The sequence below is a fragment of the Capricornis sumatraensis genome, chromosome 12, assembly GCF_032405125.1.
Source record: "Capricornis sumatraensis isolate serow.1 chromosome 12, serow.2, whole genome shotgun sequence".
In the NCBI taxonomy this organism is placed as follows: Eukaryota; Metazoa; Chordata; class Mammalia; order Artiodactyla; family Bovidae; genus Capricornis; species Capricornis sumatraensis.
In genome coordinates, this window is record NC_091080.1 from 25,555,550 (window position 1) to 25,570,089 (window position 14,540).

Consider the following 14,540-nt stretch of genomic DNA (forward strand, 5'->3'; position numbering starts at 1 on the left):
AACCCACTCCAGTGTTCTTGCCTGGAGAATCCCAGGGACGGGAGAGCCTGGTGGGCTGCCGTCTATGGGGTCGCACAGAGTCGGACACGACTGAAACGACTTGGCAGCAGCAGTGGTGTTTATGCTCATGTTCTTAATTTCAGAAAACAGTCACAAATCCCTTTCAGGAAACTTCCTTTCCTCTACCCTTTTCTGAAAGATTCCTCAAACTTTTGCCATATATATTTTGGCCACGCCTGTGCCATGTAGGAACCCCAAGGACTGAACTTGTGACCCCTGCAGTGGAAGCGTGGAGTCTTAGCCAGTGAACCATCGGAGAATTCCCTGCAATATATATATCCCACAACCTAACTCGACTCTGCTTCCTTATGGCAGGTCCCCAAATATTTGCACATATGTGTAGAACGTTATGGATTCTCAATGGAACACTAATTAGGGACTTCTCTGGTGGTCCGGTGATTAGGACTGCATGCTTTCACTGCCAAGAGTGTGGGTTCAGTCCCTGGTCAGGGAACTAAGATCCTGGAGCACAACCAAAGCAAAAAACAAACGCTGCCCATTCTTAACTACTGCCGTTAAGAAGGGGGTCAGTCCCTCCCCTTGAATCTGGCCTGACTAAAGTGACTCGCTTGGCAGAGTGCAGCAGAAATGACCTTCTGTGACTTCTGAGGCAAGGTCAGAAGAAGCTGGAACAATCTCTTCAAGCCTTGAGTCACATCCAAATACTCTGAGGTCTTCACACGTGAGCGGCCTCATGGAGAGACCCTGTGGCTCCAGACATGGTGAACAGAGGAGTCTTTTCTGATACGTCCTGAAATTCCTGACCTGCACGATCATGAAAGGTGGTGAAGCGGTGGTTCGTGTAGGGCATGATTTGGGGGTTGGTTTGTTAGGTAGCAATAGATAATAGGAACCAAACCATTCCCTCTATTGAAAAATGTTTAAGCTGTGTCCGTTTTTTTCCCACAAAATTATCCTATGTATGTACTTTTTTGTGTTTAATATGTAAAAATTTCTCAGGATAAATTCATATAAAATTGCTGGATCAAAGGGCTGTCTTCTCTTTCCATTTCTCTGGTCCGTGCTTTGATAGGTGTTGGCAAGTTTCCCTCTAGACAAGAGTGTATAAAAGTGGCCTTTTCCTTTAACTTCCCAAATATCTTTGAGGTCTCACTTCATCATCCTGTGTTTCATTTATTTACATCCAAATGGGAGAAAAGCCTGCCTTACTTCCAGGGTTTTGATCAAGAGGTCAAAGGGAAATTTGAATAATTTCATTTGAATAAATGAAAATGTCATCTATGATGGTATGGGACCTTGGTCACTTGGGGATGCGACTCCAGTGACCTCATCTTTGTCTTTTTCCCAAGATCAGTTCAGTTCAGTTACTCAGTCATGTCTGACTTGTGACCCCATGGGCTGCAGCATGCCAGGCTTCCCTCTCCATCACCAACTCCTGGAGCTTGCTCAAACTCAGGTCCATTGAGTCAGTGATGCCATCCAACCATCTCATCCTCTCTTGTTCCTTCTCCTCCTGCCTTTGATCTTTCCCAGCATCAGGATCTTTTCTAATGAGTCAGTTCTTCGCATCAGGTGGCCAAACCATTGGAGCTTCAGCTTCAGCATCAGTCTTTCCAGTGAATATTCAGGACTGATTGCCTTTAGGATGGACTGGTTGGATCTCCTTGCTGTCCAAGGGACTCTCAATAGCCGTCTCCAACACCAAGATAGTCTATGCAGTCCTGTCTTCTCATTTCTCTCTCTCATGCACACACATTGTGTGAATACATAGTGTGTGCATCTGACTGTTTACAACCCCGTGGACTGTAGCCCGCCAGGGTCCTCTGTCAATGAGATTTCCCAGGCAAGAATACTAGAGGCTGCCATTTCCTTCTCCATGTGAATACATATGTGTGCTTTATACTATATACATGCATATATACACATGTATGTGATATGAGTGTTTATCAATTTGAATGATTTTATGGGAACAATTATCAATACTTGAATCAAATAAATATATTGTTAAAAATTACAGTAGCGAGAGTTCCCTGGTGGTCTAGTGGCTAGGATTTGGTGCTTTCACCATTGTGACTTGGGTTCAGTCCCTGGTTGAGCAACTGTGATCCTGCAAGCTGTGAGGTGAGGGGCGCAACCCCCCCAAAAAAGTTACAGTAGCAAAGCTGCAGTTGTATTTGTCATGGTATCTAGTGCATCTGGAAATAGGCTAATCATCAGTTGGAAACAGGAGGAAATTTGACTTGTGATATAGAGCATAAAAGGGGATCCATTATAGGAAATCTGTACTTTTTCTGGAGGTGGGGGCCACCTCATACAGAAAAGAGCACTCGAGTCTGAAGCAGAGTTCAGCATATTATATTCCACACTCTCCGCTGAATTTTGAGCAACCAGTGCATTGTTCAAATGTATATACTTCTGTGCCAGTGTTCTGCATTGAAAATACCCAGGAACACTGCGGTTAATTGCCCTTGTCTCTCCCCCAGCCTGCAGGGCCAGCTGGTGACTGCTGGATCTCTGCTGTCTTCTCTTAGCTCCAGTTCCTCAGTTCAAGAAGAGTCCAGTCATTATTGTGTTGTATCTATCCTTCTCTCCTCTCATTTGCCCTCACAGCAGCTGATTAAAAGATTCGGCCCTTGTGTAAATCATTTCTGTGGGTACCACAACCTGCACTGCATCGCTGCAGCACTGTGAATCACCAGTCGGTAAATTATGTTTTAAGAAATTTAGCATACTGTTCTAATGAAAGTAGCATGATTATGGAGAAGGCAGTGGCACCCCACTCCAGTACTCTTGCCAGGAAAATCCCATGGATGGAGGAGCCTGGTAGGCTGCAGTCCATGGGGTCACTAGGAGTCGGACACAACTGAGCGACTTCACTTTCACTTTTCACTTCCATGCATTGGAGAAGGAAATGAAAACCCACTCCAGAATTCTTGCCTGGAGAATCCCAGGGATGCGGTCGCACAGAGTCGGACATGACTGAAGCGACTTAGCAGCAGCAGCAGCATGATTATGGGGCTTTCCTGGTGGCTCAGCGGTAAAGAATACCTGCAGGAGTCTCAGGTTTGATCCCTGAGTCAGGAAGTTCCCTTGGAGAAGGAAATTGCAACTTACTCCAATATTCTTGCCTGGAGAATCCCATGGACAGAGGAGCCTGGTGGGCTATAGTCCACCGGGTCGCAAAGAGTCGGTCACAACTTAGTAACTGAACAACAACCACGATAAAAAGCATGATTATGGGTTTAGGCAAATCTGCAATATAAGCACATTTGTGAGAGAAGATGCTTATATTTGGCCTCTGAAGGATAATATTTGGTGAAGAATTGTCATTGCAAAACTCAACAGGATAAACTTCATTTCTGATACTTTTGTAATCAGCCTGGCCTGCAAAGGAGGAAGTGTGTTTTAGGTATACTAATAAACAAAAATCCCTTACCTTAGATGCAAAACTCACTGAAAAAAAAGGAAAAGAAAGTGATTATTAATAATCCTAACCATCTGTGAATATTTTGGGAGTGTTTCCTTTGGTCAACAGTATGGTACACTGTTTCATTCTCAGTTTTATCATTTCTCCAAAGAGATACACATTTGCTACAACACAAGAATTTTAACTCTGTAAAATATTTATTATATTTATTTGGTTGCAGTGGGTGTTAGCTGTGGCATGTAGGATATGGTAAGTGTGGAATCTTAACTGCTAGACCACCAGGAAAGTTTTAACTCTTGACTTTGATATAATTTTCAGTTCAGTCGCTCAGTTGTGTCCAACTCTTTGTGACCCCATGAACCACAGCACGCCAGGCCTCCCTGTCCACCACCAACTCCCAGAGTCCACCCAAACCCATGTCCATTGTGTCGGTGATGCCATTTTAGACTTTAGAAAACTGCAAAAGTGCTAGAGTTCAGATGTGCCCTTCAACCAGCTTCACCTTGTGTTACCATCTTACATAACCACATCATGTACAACAATCAAGGCTGGGAAGTTACTTTGGTACACTACTGTTATCTAAACCATAGGGCTAACTTTTTTCTATAGTTTTCCCTTTTTTGTCCCAAGATCCAATCCAGGCTCCCACATTGCATCTACTTGTCAAGTTTCTCTCATCCGCTAAATGGAACAGTTCCTCAGTCTTCCTTCTCATTTTTGACTTTGACTTTTTTGTTTGTTTTTTTGACTTTGACACTTTTGAAGATTAGTGGTGAGCAGTTTTGTAGAATGTCTATTTGAGTTTGTTTGATGTTTTCTCATAATGAGAATGTGGTTTTGCATTTCTGGCAAGAATATCACAAAAGTGATACTGTGTCCTTCTTGATATTAGGAGTTTCATGGTGATGATGTTGACCTTGATCTCTTGGTTAAGGGGATGTTTCTCCACTGTAATGTTTACAGCAACCCTCACCTCCCCCCATGAATAAATATCTCTGAGAGATCCTTTGATACTACGCAAATTTCTGTATCTCCTCAAACTTTGGCCCACTAATTTTAGCATCCTTAGATTTTTCCCTGCTTTTTAATTATTGCTGTGATATCTTTAATGATTTTTCCCCTCCGTCTTTCTACGTTTATTGGTTGAAATTCTTTAGTAAAGTGGAGTCTTTTCTCCCTCATTTATTTATTCATATCAGTGTAACCTCATAGGTATTTATTTTATTCTATAGGTTACGGTCAAATACTATTATTATTTATTTTGTTGCTGAAATCTACATGATATAAATGGCAGAACAGCTTTCCAATTACACATCTGTGCCGTGAATTATTGATCCAGTTCTTCAATGCTGGACGTTTGAGTGGTTATTTGATACTATTTATGATGAGGAGAAGGCAATCGCACCCCACTCCAGTACTCTTGCCTGGAAAATCCCATGGACAGAGGAACCTGGTGGGCTACAGTCCATGGGGTCGCTAAGAGGCAGACACGACTGAGCGACTTCACTTTCACCTTTCACTTTCCTGCACTGGAGAAGAAAATGGCAACCCACTCCAGTGTTCTTGCCTGGAGAATCCCAGGGATGGGGAAACCTGGTGGGCTGCGGTCTATGGGGTCGCACAGAGTCGGACACGACTGAAGTGACTTAGCAGCAGCATGATGTCTGATATTGGAGGAGGACCCGGCAACCCACTCCAGTATTCTTGCCTGAAGAATCCCCATGGACAGAGGAGCCTGGCAGGCTACAGTCCATTGGGTTGCAAAGAGTCGGACACGACTGAAGCGACTTAGCATGCATGATGTCTGATATACCTAAGCCTTTGAGTTTTTATGTTTTCATAAATTAGGTTTCTAACAGCGGAATTTTGAATGTTTGAAAAGTTGTGGTAACTCAACACGTCAACACGGAAATCACAGTCCACAGATTACGGCGCTGTGAGCTGAGAGAGGCAGCAGATCCTGGAGCTCAGTAAGGCCCCTGCCGGCAGGGTCACGGAGCACAGTTGTCAATAACGACACGTAACAATAAAGTTATTGATGTTGAGGCAGGGGCTTCCGGTAGGGGCAAGTCTATTTCCGTTAGGCCCTAGAGCCTTCGTCCTCTCGGTCTACATCCCAACCGGAAATACTTGTACCCCGTCGAAAGCCACGTCGGTCCTGGACTCAGTCCCGCCCACGCAGGGGAGGGAATCGCTTCCGGAGTCAGGGTGTTCTGGCTCGCCCCGCCCCGCCGCCGGTGCCGCGCTGGAAGCCTCGGCACTCCCGGAAGTGGCCCGGGCCTCTCTGTGTCTCTCTCGGGGTCCCCACTTCCCCGCTGCTGCTGCGGGCCGCGGGGGAGGCGGCGATGGCGGAGGCGTCTCTGCTGTTGTCGCTGCCCGAGGCGGCGGCGGAGCGGGACGCTCGAGAGAAGCTAGCTCTGTGGGATGGGAGAGCGGACACGAAGGCGCCGCTGACCGACCGGCAGACGGACTCGGTGCTGGCGCTGAAGGCGGCTGCCGAGGCCCTGCCCGTGCCGGCCGAGGTGAGGCGACGGCGGGGGCCGGGCTGGGTCAGCTCCGTGGGCGCGTCCGCCGACGCCCGCCCTGCAGACCGCCTCCCGGGGTCTCTGCCCTCCTTCCCGGGCGCGGGGACGGCTCCAGTGGGCGAGGCCGCTCCCCTTCCCGGGCTGTCAGGCCTCTCTGCCCGGGACCGCCGGCGCTTCCCCTGCTGCGGCGCGGGCCGGTTGGCCAGGAGCTTTGCCCCGGGAGTCTCGCCCCGGCTGTCCCTGGGGTCACCGAGGCCCAGTCCTGCCGCCCACCCTCTCCCGGAAGGAGAGCGCGGCGAACCCGAAGTGCTTCGCTTTCAGGACAGCCTCCTGTTGGTGTTCGTTTGCCACCTTAATGACTACCCCGGCTTCCCTTTTCCCTAGGGGCGCCTGGGGAAGACCGGAGTTAGTCCGGGGTGACAGTTTTCATTCAACGCACGTTGATCTGTTGAGCTCTCGAATCAAGTGCAGGTTGTGTTTATATTTAACTTACAGCAGAGCAGTAAAAATGTTTTTCTTTGGAAGCTAGGTCGGTACATTATTAGATAATGCTGGTTTTCGGTTTTAGTCTCAACGTTTCTAGTTCTAACTATCATTTTGGGATGCTATGCATTGTACTGCCTGTGTGATTCAGTTCGACTAATTATAATAGCAAGAAGTACCTTTCATGAGTTGTCAGACGTTTGACAAACTTTTTCTAGTTTGGGGGGCCAGGTTCAGAAGGTCATTTTATTTGCATCCATAGTTACTTTTGATGTTGGAAGCCTTGTTTTCACACTTGGTGTCCGAAGACAGGTGGAGTTTAGCGATTTAAGCTTTTAGAGGATAAGAACTTTGGTTTGAAAGTTCTCACTTAAACTGTCTCATGCTTTGCAGTAAAATACAAGTGTTCTTTCTTGGGTTTCTCTGTCCACCTGTATAAGTCTGTGCTGAAAGTGGATTTGAAATAAATGAAGAAGCAGGTAGAAATTTGCTTTGGCGTTGCCATCAAAGCCTTTTATGCTTGGGGAATAGAAGTTGTTTGCTCTGTAAATATTTCAGTCTGTTTATAATTGGATTTGGCCTGTTACCAAAGCAGTATACTTGGACATCACAGTTTTGGCAAACTGTGTTCCGTAAGAAAGGTGACCCAGCTTGTTTCTGTTCTCTTGGGTCACAAACTATTATTCCCATTGAGCATGAGGGAAAGGGGTTGGAGAGGAGTAAATGGAATTTCTTCATTTTCATCCTGTTATGTGATAGTCTTGCAATATAATGCCTACTGTTAGTAGGCAGTCATTTAACATATATTATGTGTCTAACTGAGGGCCAGGAATTGAGGATGGAAAGATAAGAAAGACAAGGTCCCTGCCTCATGGAGCTTACATAATTATGGTGATTATGAATATGTAAAAAAAAGAGAGAAGAAGGTAAGTTCAAATGGTGGTCCAGGATATAGAGAAAATAAAACAGGATGGTGTGACACCAAGGAATAAGGTATGTATGCCCTTTCAGATAAGATGGAAGGCCTTTCTGAAAAATTAATTGAGTAGAGAACTCATGTTGGAAAACAAGAAGCCAGCATTGTAAAGACAAGAAGAGTAATCTAGCTGGAGGAAAAGGCAGTGTAAAGTCCTGGGTAGGTAGAGTCTGACAAGATCAAAGGCTCAGTGAGGGTCTTCTGGTGTGTGCACCCCTAGTGTTGGATTCCTGTGAGACTCAGATGCCAGCCCGTCATTTACCCATCCTGAAACCTGTGAGGGGTTTCTCCTCGCTCGTCTGCTTTCAGCAGCCCTCTTTTCCCTTCAAATGTCGGATGGGGAGGCTTGCATGCGCTTGTGTGTGCTCAGTCTCATCTGGCTCTCTGGGACCCCATGCCAGTAGCCCTCCAGGCGCCTCTGTCCATGGAGTTTTCCAGGCAAGAACACTGGAGTGGGTTGCCATTTCCTCTTCCAGGGGATCTTCCTGACCCAGGGATTGAACCTGGTGTCTCCTGAATTGGCAGGTGGATTCTTTAGCACTGAACCACCAGGGAAGACTGAAATTGAATTTTTTAACCCTGTTGTCACTCTTTTAACATTGGCAGTGAGGAAAAAATGCCTCAGTTTTTATTTTGTCCAACCAGGGTATCTGTAAAGGATTTTCTGTAGCATTTTCCAATTTTCAGGAGATAAAGTGTTTCCTGAACAGCAGGAACTGAGCAAGTTAGTTGAATAGTAAGAGACCAGCTGCTGCTGCTAAGTCGCTTCAATCATGTCTGACTCTGTGCAACCTCATAGACAGCAGTCCACCAGGCTCCCCCGTCCCTGGGGTTCTCCAGGCAAGAACACTGGAGTGGGTTGCCATTTTCCTCTCCAATGCGTGAAAGTGAAAAGTGAAAGTGAAGTCTCTCATAAATATCATAAAGCTGTTAATAATTTTCTTTTCTATGAAAGTGAACTAGTCTTTTCTTGGAAGGGAGTTACATTAAGTTGGTGTTAAATAAGAAAATTTGTGGTATATTAGGTAGACTGGTTTCTTGTAGCTACAGCATATTTTTTAGTCATGAGAGCCTTTTTCTTTCTGCTGAGTTTAGTCATTCTGAATAAAATGCTGAGATGATTTACCCTGAAAGTTACCTGTAATTGACTGTTAGAGCTGTTTTCCTAAAAGTTTTGTGACCTTAGATTGATACTTCTGTGAAACTGTTTTCTTCTTTATAAAATGGGGATGATATGTGCCTCTCAGGGTATGTGAGAATTAAATCATGTATGTGCATATGGCAAGCTACCTGTCAGTATTGTATTATGTATGTGCTTTTCTCCCCAAATGATTAGTACCTTAAAAGAACAGGCTAGGATCTTAGGATCTTGAGCTGATGTAGGTGTCACTCAGACCAGAGGTAAGAAAAGAAGGAGTTAGGTGCCTTGAGGAAGGTTCTGAGTCTCCATCTGTATCTCTTCAGTGATTTGCTCAAGCAGAGTCGATAATGTCAGGTTTCATTTAGGGAATAAATTTATTACATTGATTACAAAAGTGATTTTCTCCAACCCAAAACTGCACGAGGAAAGTTTGGAGAGAAAGGCATATTTGCTTGTTTTTCCTGGCCCCGCTCAGCTGGTCAGGCAAGGCTTGATAGTTTGTAATTAGTGTTTGACATGTCAGTGTCCCCGTTTACATGCAGTAGCTCTCCGGGCTCGTTCCTCTCCGGTGGCGGATGTCTTCTCCGTCCGGACACCGGGACCGTGCACGTGGACCAGAGACGTCCAGTCGTCTCCTCTCCAGGAGTGAAAGAGTGGCCAGAACAGGAAGTCGGTGAAGCCAGCGCACCCTTCTTGATTTCCCATTCTGTTCCAGGTGCTTTGAGGAGAGAACACAGCTGGGCAGATGTACCTAACAAGGACATCTTTTGAGAACTTCTTTTCTAAAAACGTATTTGTGTATTATTTCTTTGGCTGCACCAAAGGTCTTAGTTGTGGCATGTGGGATCTAACTCCTTGACCAGGGGTTGAACCCCGGGCCCCTCCGTTGGGAGTGAGGAGTCTTAGCCAAGGGACCACCAGCGAAGTCCCTCAACCTCTTAGAAAGCAACTTGTTTTGGGATTCTAAAAAATTGTTTCTTAGAAGTGGTTGCAATGCGGCTTCTAGCTTGTTTGGCTTGAGAGAAAATGGTTTTGTATTAGAACGAGGCAACAGGACAGGAAGCTGCCTTCTGCTTCTTGATATTTAAAAGTCCTTGTGGTTGGAAAGTAGTCATTTGTGCATGAAGTGATCAAGTAGAATGCTCCTTCATAATTCAGATTATCTCATTTATTCACAACGTCCAGATTACAGATTCTATTTGGGGTAACTGTGTAGTACCTTCTCAAGTAGATAGTTTTCGTATGATTCTGTTTTCTAAAGTATATCAGAGGATGCGTTCTGGTCGCAGTGGCAGGCAGAGCACACGGGTATGACGCCCCCGGGTCCTTATGACACGACAGTGTTGAGGGCGTGGCACACCCAGAGAAAGGTGGTTGCAGTAAACCTGCACCTAAGACTTGATGATCTAACAGTACAAATGTTGGCAGTCTGTAAAAGAGATGGTATATGGGTAACAGAATTTGAGAGTGAGTATAGAAGGAGATGTTAAGGGTATTAATTTCACTTTATACCATGGGAATCAGTAGATAGGACCTTAAATTGATGAATTCACACACAGTGCTGTTAATCTGTGTTTTCGAGTTTTGGAATAACCAACAAAAATACTACTGAAAACAGTGAACTTTTTAACTCTTCTGATGATTTGGAATAAAAATGTGAATAATATTTATAAAAGAAAGTTGATAAAAATTACAGGTAATCTCTTTGGTTCCTTCTGCTTTTAAAAGTTCTTCATTTTACCCTCAAATTCCTTAGAAATGTTTCTCAAATTATAAGCGTTGGTATTACCTCAGAGAAGAATTAAAAGGGCAGAGAAAGGAAGAGGGCAACTTGATTTTGATATAATCATTCTAAACTGCTGGACTTGTAAAATAATGCCTTTGTTGTAATTTAATGACAAGAGTTGTGAATTTGAAGTAAGAAAATAAATTCCATCTTTTTCTTACACTCTGTTGAAAATGCTGCATATCAAATGAAAAGGCAAAGATGTATATATTATACTGCTATTTGGGTTTTAAAAAAAAGGTACACTTCCTTTGTATATGCATGACCTGTGTTAGAAAAGCTTCATGAGAAACTAGTTAACATTAGTAGCTCCTGGGGAGGGAACTGGGTGGCTGGGGAATGGGTCCATGGGAAGAAAATGTTTCCTATCATTTTGAATTTTGTGTTTTCTTAACGTTCCTCCTCAACCCTCAGCTGTTGGTGTGCCTGGAGGTGCCCTTGTGTTCTCGATTTTTAGCTGCTTGATGACACTGGGACCTCAGCTCTCTGGTGGAATATAGTTCACAGATTGTTTGTATTTTTCTTATCATAAGACTGCAAGCCACACTCTGTCTAGTGTTTTTATTTCAGCCTAGCCTCCATGTGCTTTCTTGCTTTCTGCTTTTTTCTTTTTTCAAATCTGTGCCTGATCCACATCTCCATCCCTTTACCTTTTGTGTGTGTGTTCATTGCTTAGTCATATCTGACTCTTTGCAACTCCATGGACTGTAGCCGCCAGGCTCCTCCATCCACGGGATTCTCCAGGCAAGAATACTGGAGTGGATTGCCATTTCCTTCTCCAGGGGATCTTCCCAACCCAGGGATCGAACCCAGGTCTCCTGCATTGCAGGTAGACGTTTTACCAGTCTGAGCTTCTTAGATAACGTATAAACTGCGAGAAAATTATGTGTTTGAATGTTGTCATGATCTGTTCATAAATAACTGATAAAGGTCATTTACAGACTATTCTGTTTCCAAGAAGCAGTTCAATTCTGATATATAAATGTACTCTGTAAAGGGAACCCTTTTGCACTGTTGACGGGAATGCAAATTGGTGCAACCACTATGTACAATAGTATGGGGGTTTCTTAAAAGACTAAAAACAGAACTCCCATGTGATCCAGCAGTCCCACTCCTGGCATACCTCAGCGGAAAACTTTTTTTTTTTTTTTTGGCTATTACAAAAGTTTATTTAACAAAAAAGTTAAGTAAGAAAATGTACACAACCCAATTTTTCTGGTAATAATATGTGGAGAGGGGACACATGGAAGCGTTGATTTCTCTGGTGAACACAGCCATTGTTCATACTCGTTCCAAGGCTTCTAACATGATGATACTATTTCCTCATATTACCACCATTCCAATATTGTTCTGTTGCCCACTAGTTGCCGTCTCCACACATTCATCTATCACAAGATTCATAAAGGGATCAAATCCCCGCAATATTCCTTGGACATGTCTGCCACCATTTAATTTCAATGATAACTTCTTGTCCATAAATTTCTTCAACTTGGGAGGGTGAGCTTTGCTCATGATGTCTACTCTGAGAGATCAAAGAAGCCTCCAAACGGAATTCGAGTGGCCCTCACGCTCCAGCCCGGAAAACTCTTACTTTGAAAAGTTACACGCACTCCAGTATTCATAGCTCCACCAGTTAGAACAGCCAAGACACAGAAGCGACTTAAACGTCCATCAGCAGATGAATGAGCTCCAGAGATTGGGCATGTATGCAGGGGACTAGTATGTAGCCGCAAAAAAGGATGAAGTGATGCCTTTTGCAGCAGCATGGATGAGCTAGAGATTATCATGCCGGGTCAGGTGAGTCAGACATAACAAATACGGTATGACGTGTGGAGGGTGAGAAATGATACAAATGCTTATTTACAAAACAGATTCACAAATGTAGAAAACAAACTTATGGTTACCAAAGGCGGAAGAGGGAGGGGATAGCTGAGGAGTTTGGGATTAACAGGTATTTACTACTGTATATAAAATAGATTAACAGCAAGGTTCTCTGTATAGCACAGAGAACTATATTCAGTACCTTGTAATAGCCTGTAGCAGGAAAGAATCTGAAGAAAAATCTGTGTTTGTATATAGCTGAACCACTTTGCTGTACATCAGAAGCTAACAGCATTGTAAATCGTACTTCAATGCAGATTAATAAAGTAAGTTTGCTTACTCTGTTTCTACTCATCAGTAGCAGTGGTGATAATAATAATGTGATAATAGCAGCAGCTCTGATCGCTTGGTTTGCTGTCTGGAGGGCCTCGTGCCCGTGCGCGGTGCGCCAGCCCCGGTGGCGCCTCCCCTGGGAGGCAGCGGTTGTGGTGAGCGGCTGCACAGAGTGTGAGCAGGCACGCTTAGCTCCTTCTGTCCTTGGAACCTCTGGTGGCAGCAGACAGTTGCTGGCCACACTTTAAACTCAAGGTAGATTCTCACCAGATTCCAGCAACTTAATTCTTACCCCCCCACAGTCCTTTTATATGCAGAGATTGTGTCGCCATTCAGCACGAGTTTATGTGAACAGGTGATGCCCTTAATACATATTTACATACATCCAAGACCCTCCTGGCTCTTGAGTCAGGCTCGTCTGTGGGAAGACTGAGGATCAGTCTCCTTCCTGAACTGTTTTTTTTCCTCTGTGCAGCTTCCCAGTGATCCAATAAGTCTGTTTTCTCATACTTGTGTTTTCTTGTTTTTGCAGTGGTCCCATACAGATAATTTAATTTCTGTATTGAATGAATGAAAAGTGCTCAGTCGTGTCTGACTCTTGGCAGGGACTGTAGGCCTCCAGGCTCCTCTGTCCATGGAATTTGCCAGGCAAGAATGCTGGAGTAGGTTGCCATTTCATTCTCCAGGGGATCTTCCCAACCCAGGGATCGAACTTGTGTCGCTCACACCTCCTGCATTGAGTTCAGTTCAGTTCAGTTGCTCAGTCGTGTCCGACTCTTTGCGACCCCATGAACCGCAGCACACCATGCCTCCCTGTCCATCACCAACTCCCGGAGTTCATTCAGACTCATGTCCATCAAGTCAGTGATGCCATCCACCCATCTCATCCTCTGTCGTCCCCTTCTCCTCCTGCCTTCAATCTTACCCAGCAGCAGGGTCTTTTCAAATGATTCAGCTCTTTGCATCAGGTGGCCAAAGTATTGGAGTTTCAGCTTCAACATCTGTCCTCCCAATGAACACCCAGGACTGATCTCCTTTAGGATGGACTGGTTGGCTCTCCTTGCAGGCCAAGGGACTCTAGAGTCTTCTCCAATACCCCAGTTCAAAAGCATCAATTCTTCGGCGCTCAGTTTTCTTTATAGTCCAACTCTCACATCCATACATGACCACTGGAAAAACCATAACCTTGACTAGATGGACCTTTGCTGGCAAAGTAATGTCTCTGCTCTTTAATATGCTGTCTAGGTTGGTCATAACTTCCCTTCCAAGGAGTAAGCGTCTTTTAGTTTCATGGTTGCAATCACCATCTGCAGCGATTTTGGAGCCCAGAAAAATAAAGTCAGCCACTGTTTCCACTGTTTCTCCATCTATTTCCCATGAAGTGATGGGACCAGATGCCATGATCTTTGTTTTTTGAATGTTGAGCTTTAAGCCAACTTGTTCACTCTCCTCCTTCACTTTCATTAAGAGGCTCTTTAGTTCCTCTTCACTTTCTGCCATAAGGGTGGTGTCATCTGTATATCTGAGGTGATTGATATTTCTCCCGGCAATCTTGATTCCAGCTTGTGCTTCCTCCAGCCCAGCGTTTCTCATGATGTGCTCTGCATAGAAGTTAAATAAGCAGCGTGACAATATACAGCCCTGACGGACTCCTTTTCCTATTTGGAACCAGTCTGTTGTTCCATGTCCAGTTCTGCATTAGCAGGTGGATTTCTTGACCACTGTGCCACCTGGGAAGTCCGTCATTAACTTAGAAATGCTTAGATATTAAGTAACTTGCCCATTGTAACACAGCTCATAAGTGAGCAGGAGCAGGGAATTCCCTGGTGGTCCAATTATTAGGACTTCATGCTTTCACGGCTGAGGATGTGGGTTCGATCCCTGGTGGGGTACCTAGGATCCCAAAAACTGCGTGGCTGAAAAAATAGGGAGCAGGAGTTCAAAGCAGGCTGTGCTATAAAGTGCTTTATTTACCATGGCTGAGAGGACAGCCCCACGTGAACCCAGGTACAAAATCCCCTACATTA

The 14,540-nt window shown here is 44.7% G+C and overlaps 1 protein-coding gene and 1 pseudogene across 1 annotated transcript in view; one reads left to right on the forward strand and one right to left on the reverse strand.

Moving 5' to 3' along the window:
- Positions 1-5,793: 5,793 nt before the first annotated feature.
- The window catches only part of COG3 (component of oligomeric golgi complex 3), a 59,369-nt gene continuing 50,622 nt past the window's right edge, over positions 5,794-14,540 (forward strand). The window contains exon 1 of the mRNA XM_068984389.1: positions 5,794-5,970. Coding sequence (XP_068840490.1) covers positions 5,794-5,970 — 177 coding nt within the window. The remainder of the gene's footprint in view (positions 5,971-14,540) is intronic.
- On the reverse strand, positions 11,572-11,925 carry LOC138089261 (small nuclear ribonucleoprotein G pseudogene; annotated as a pseudogene).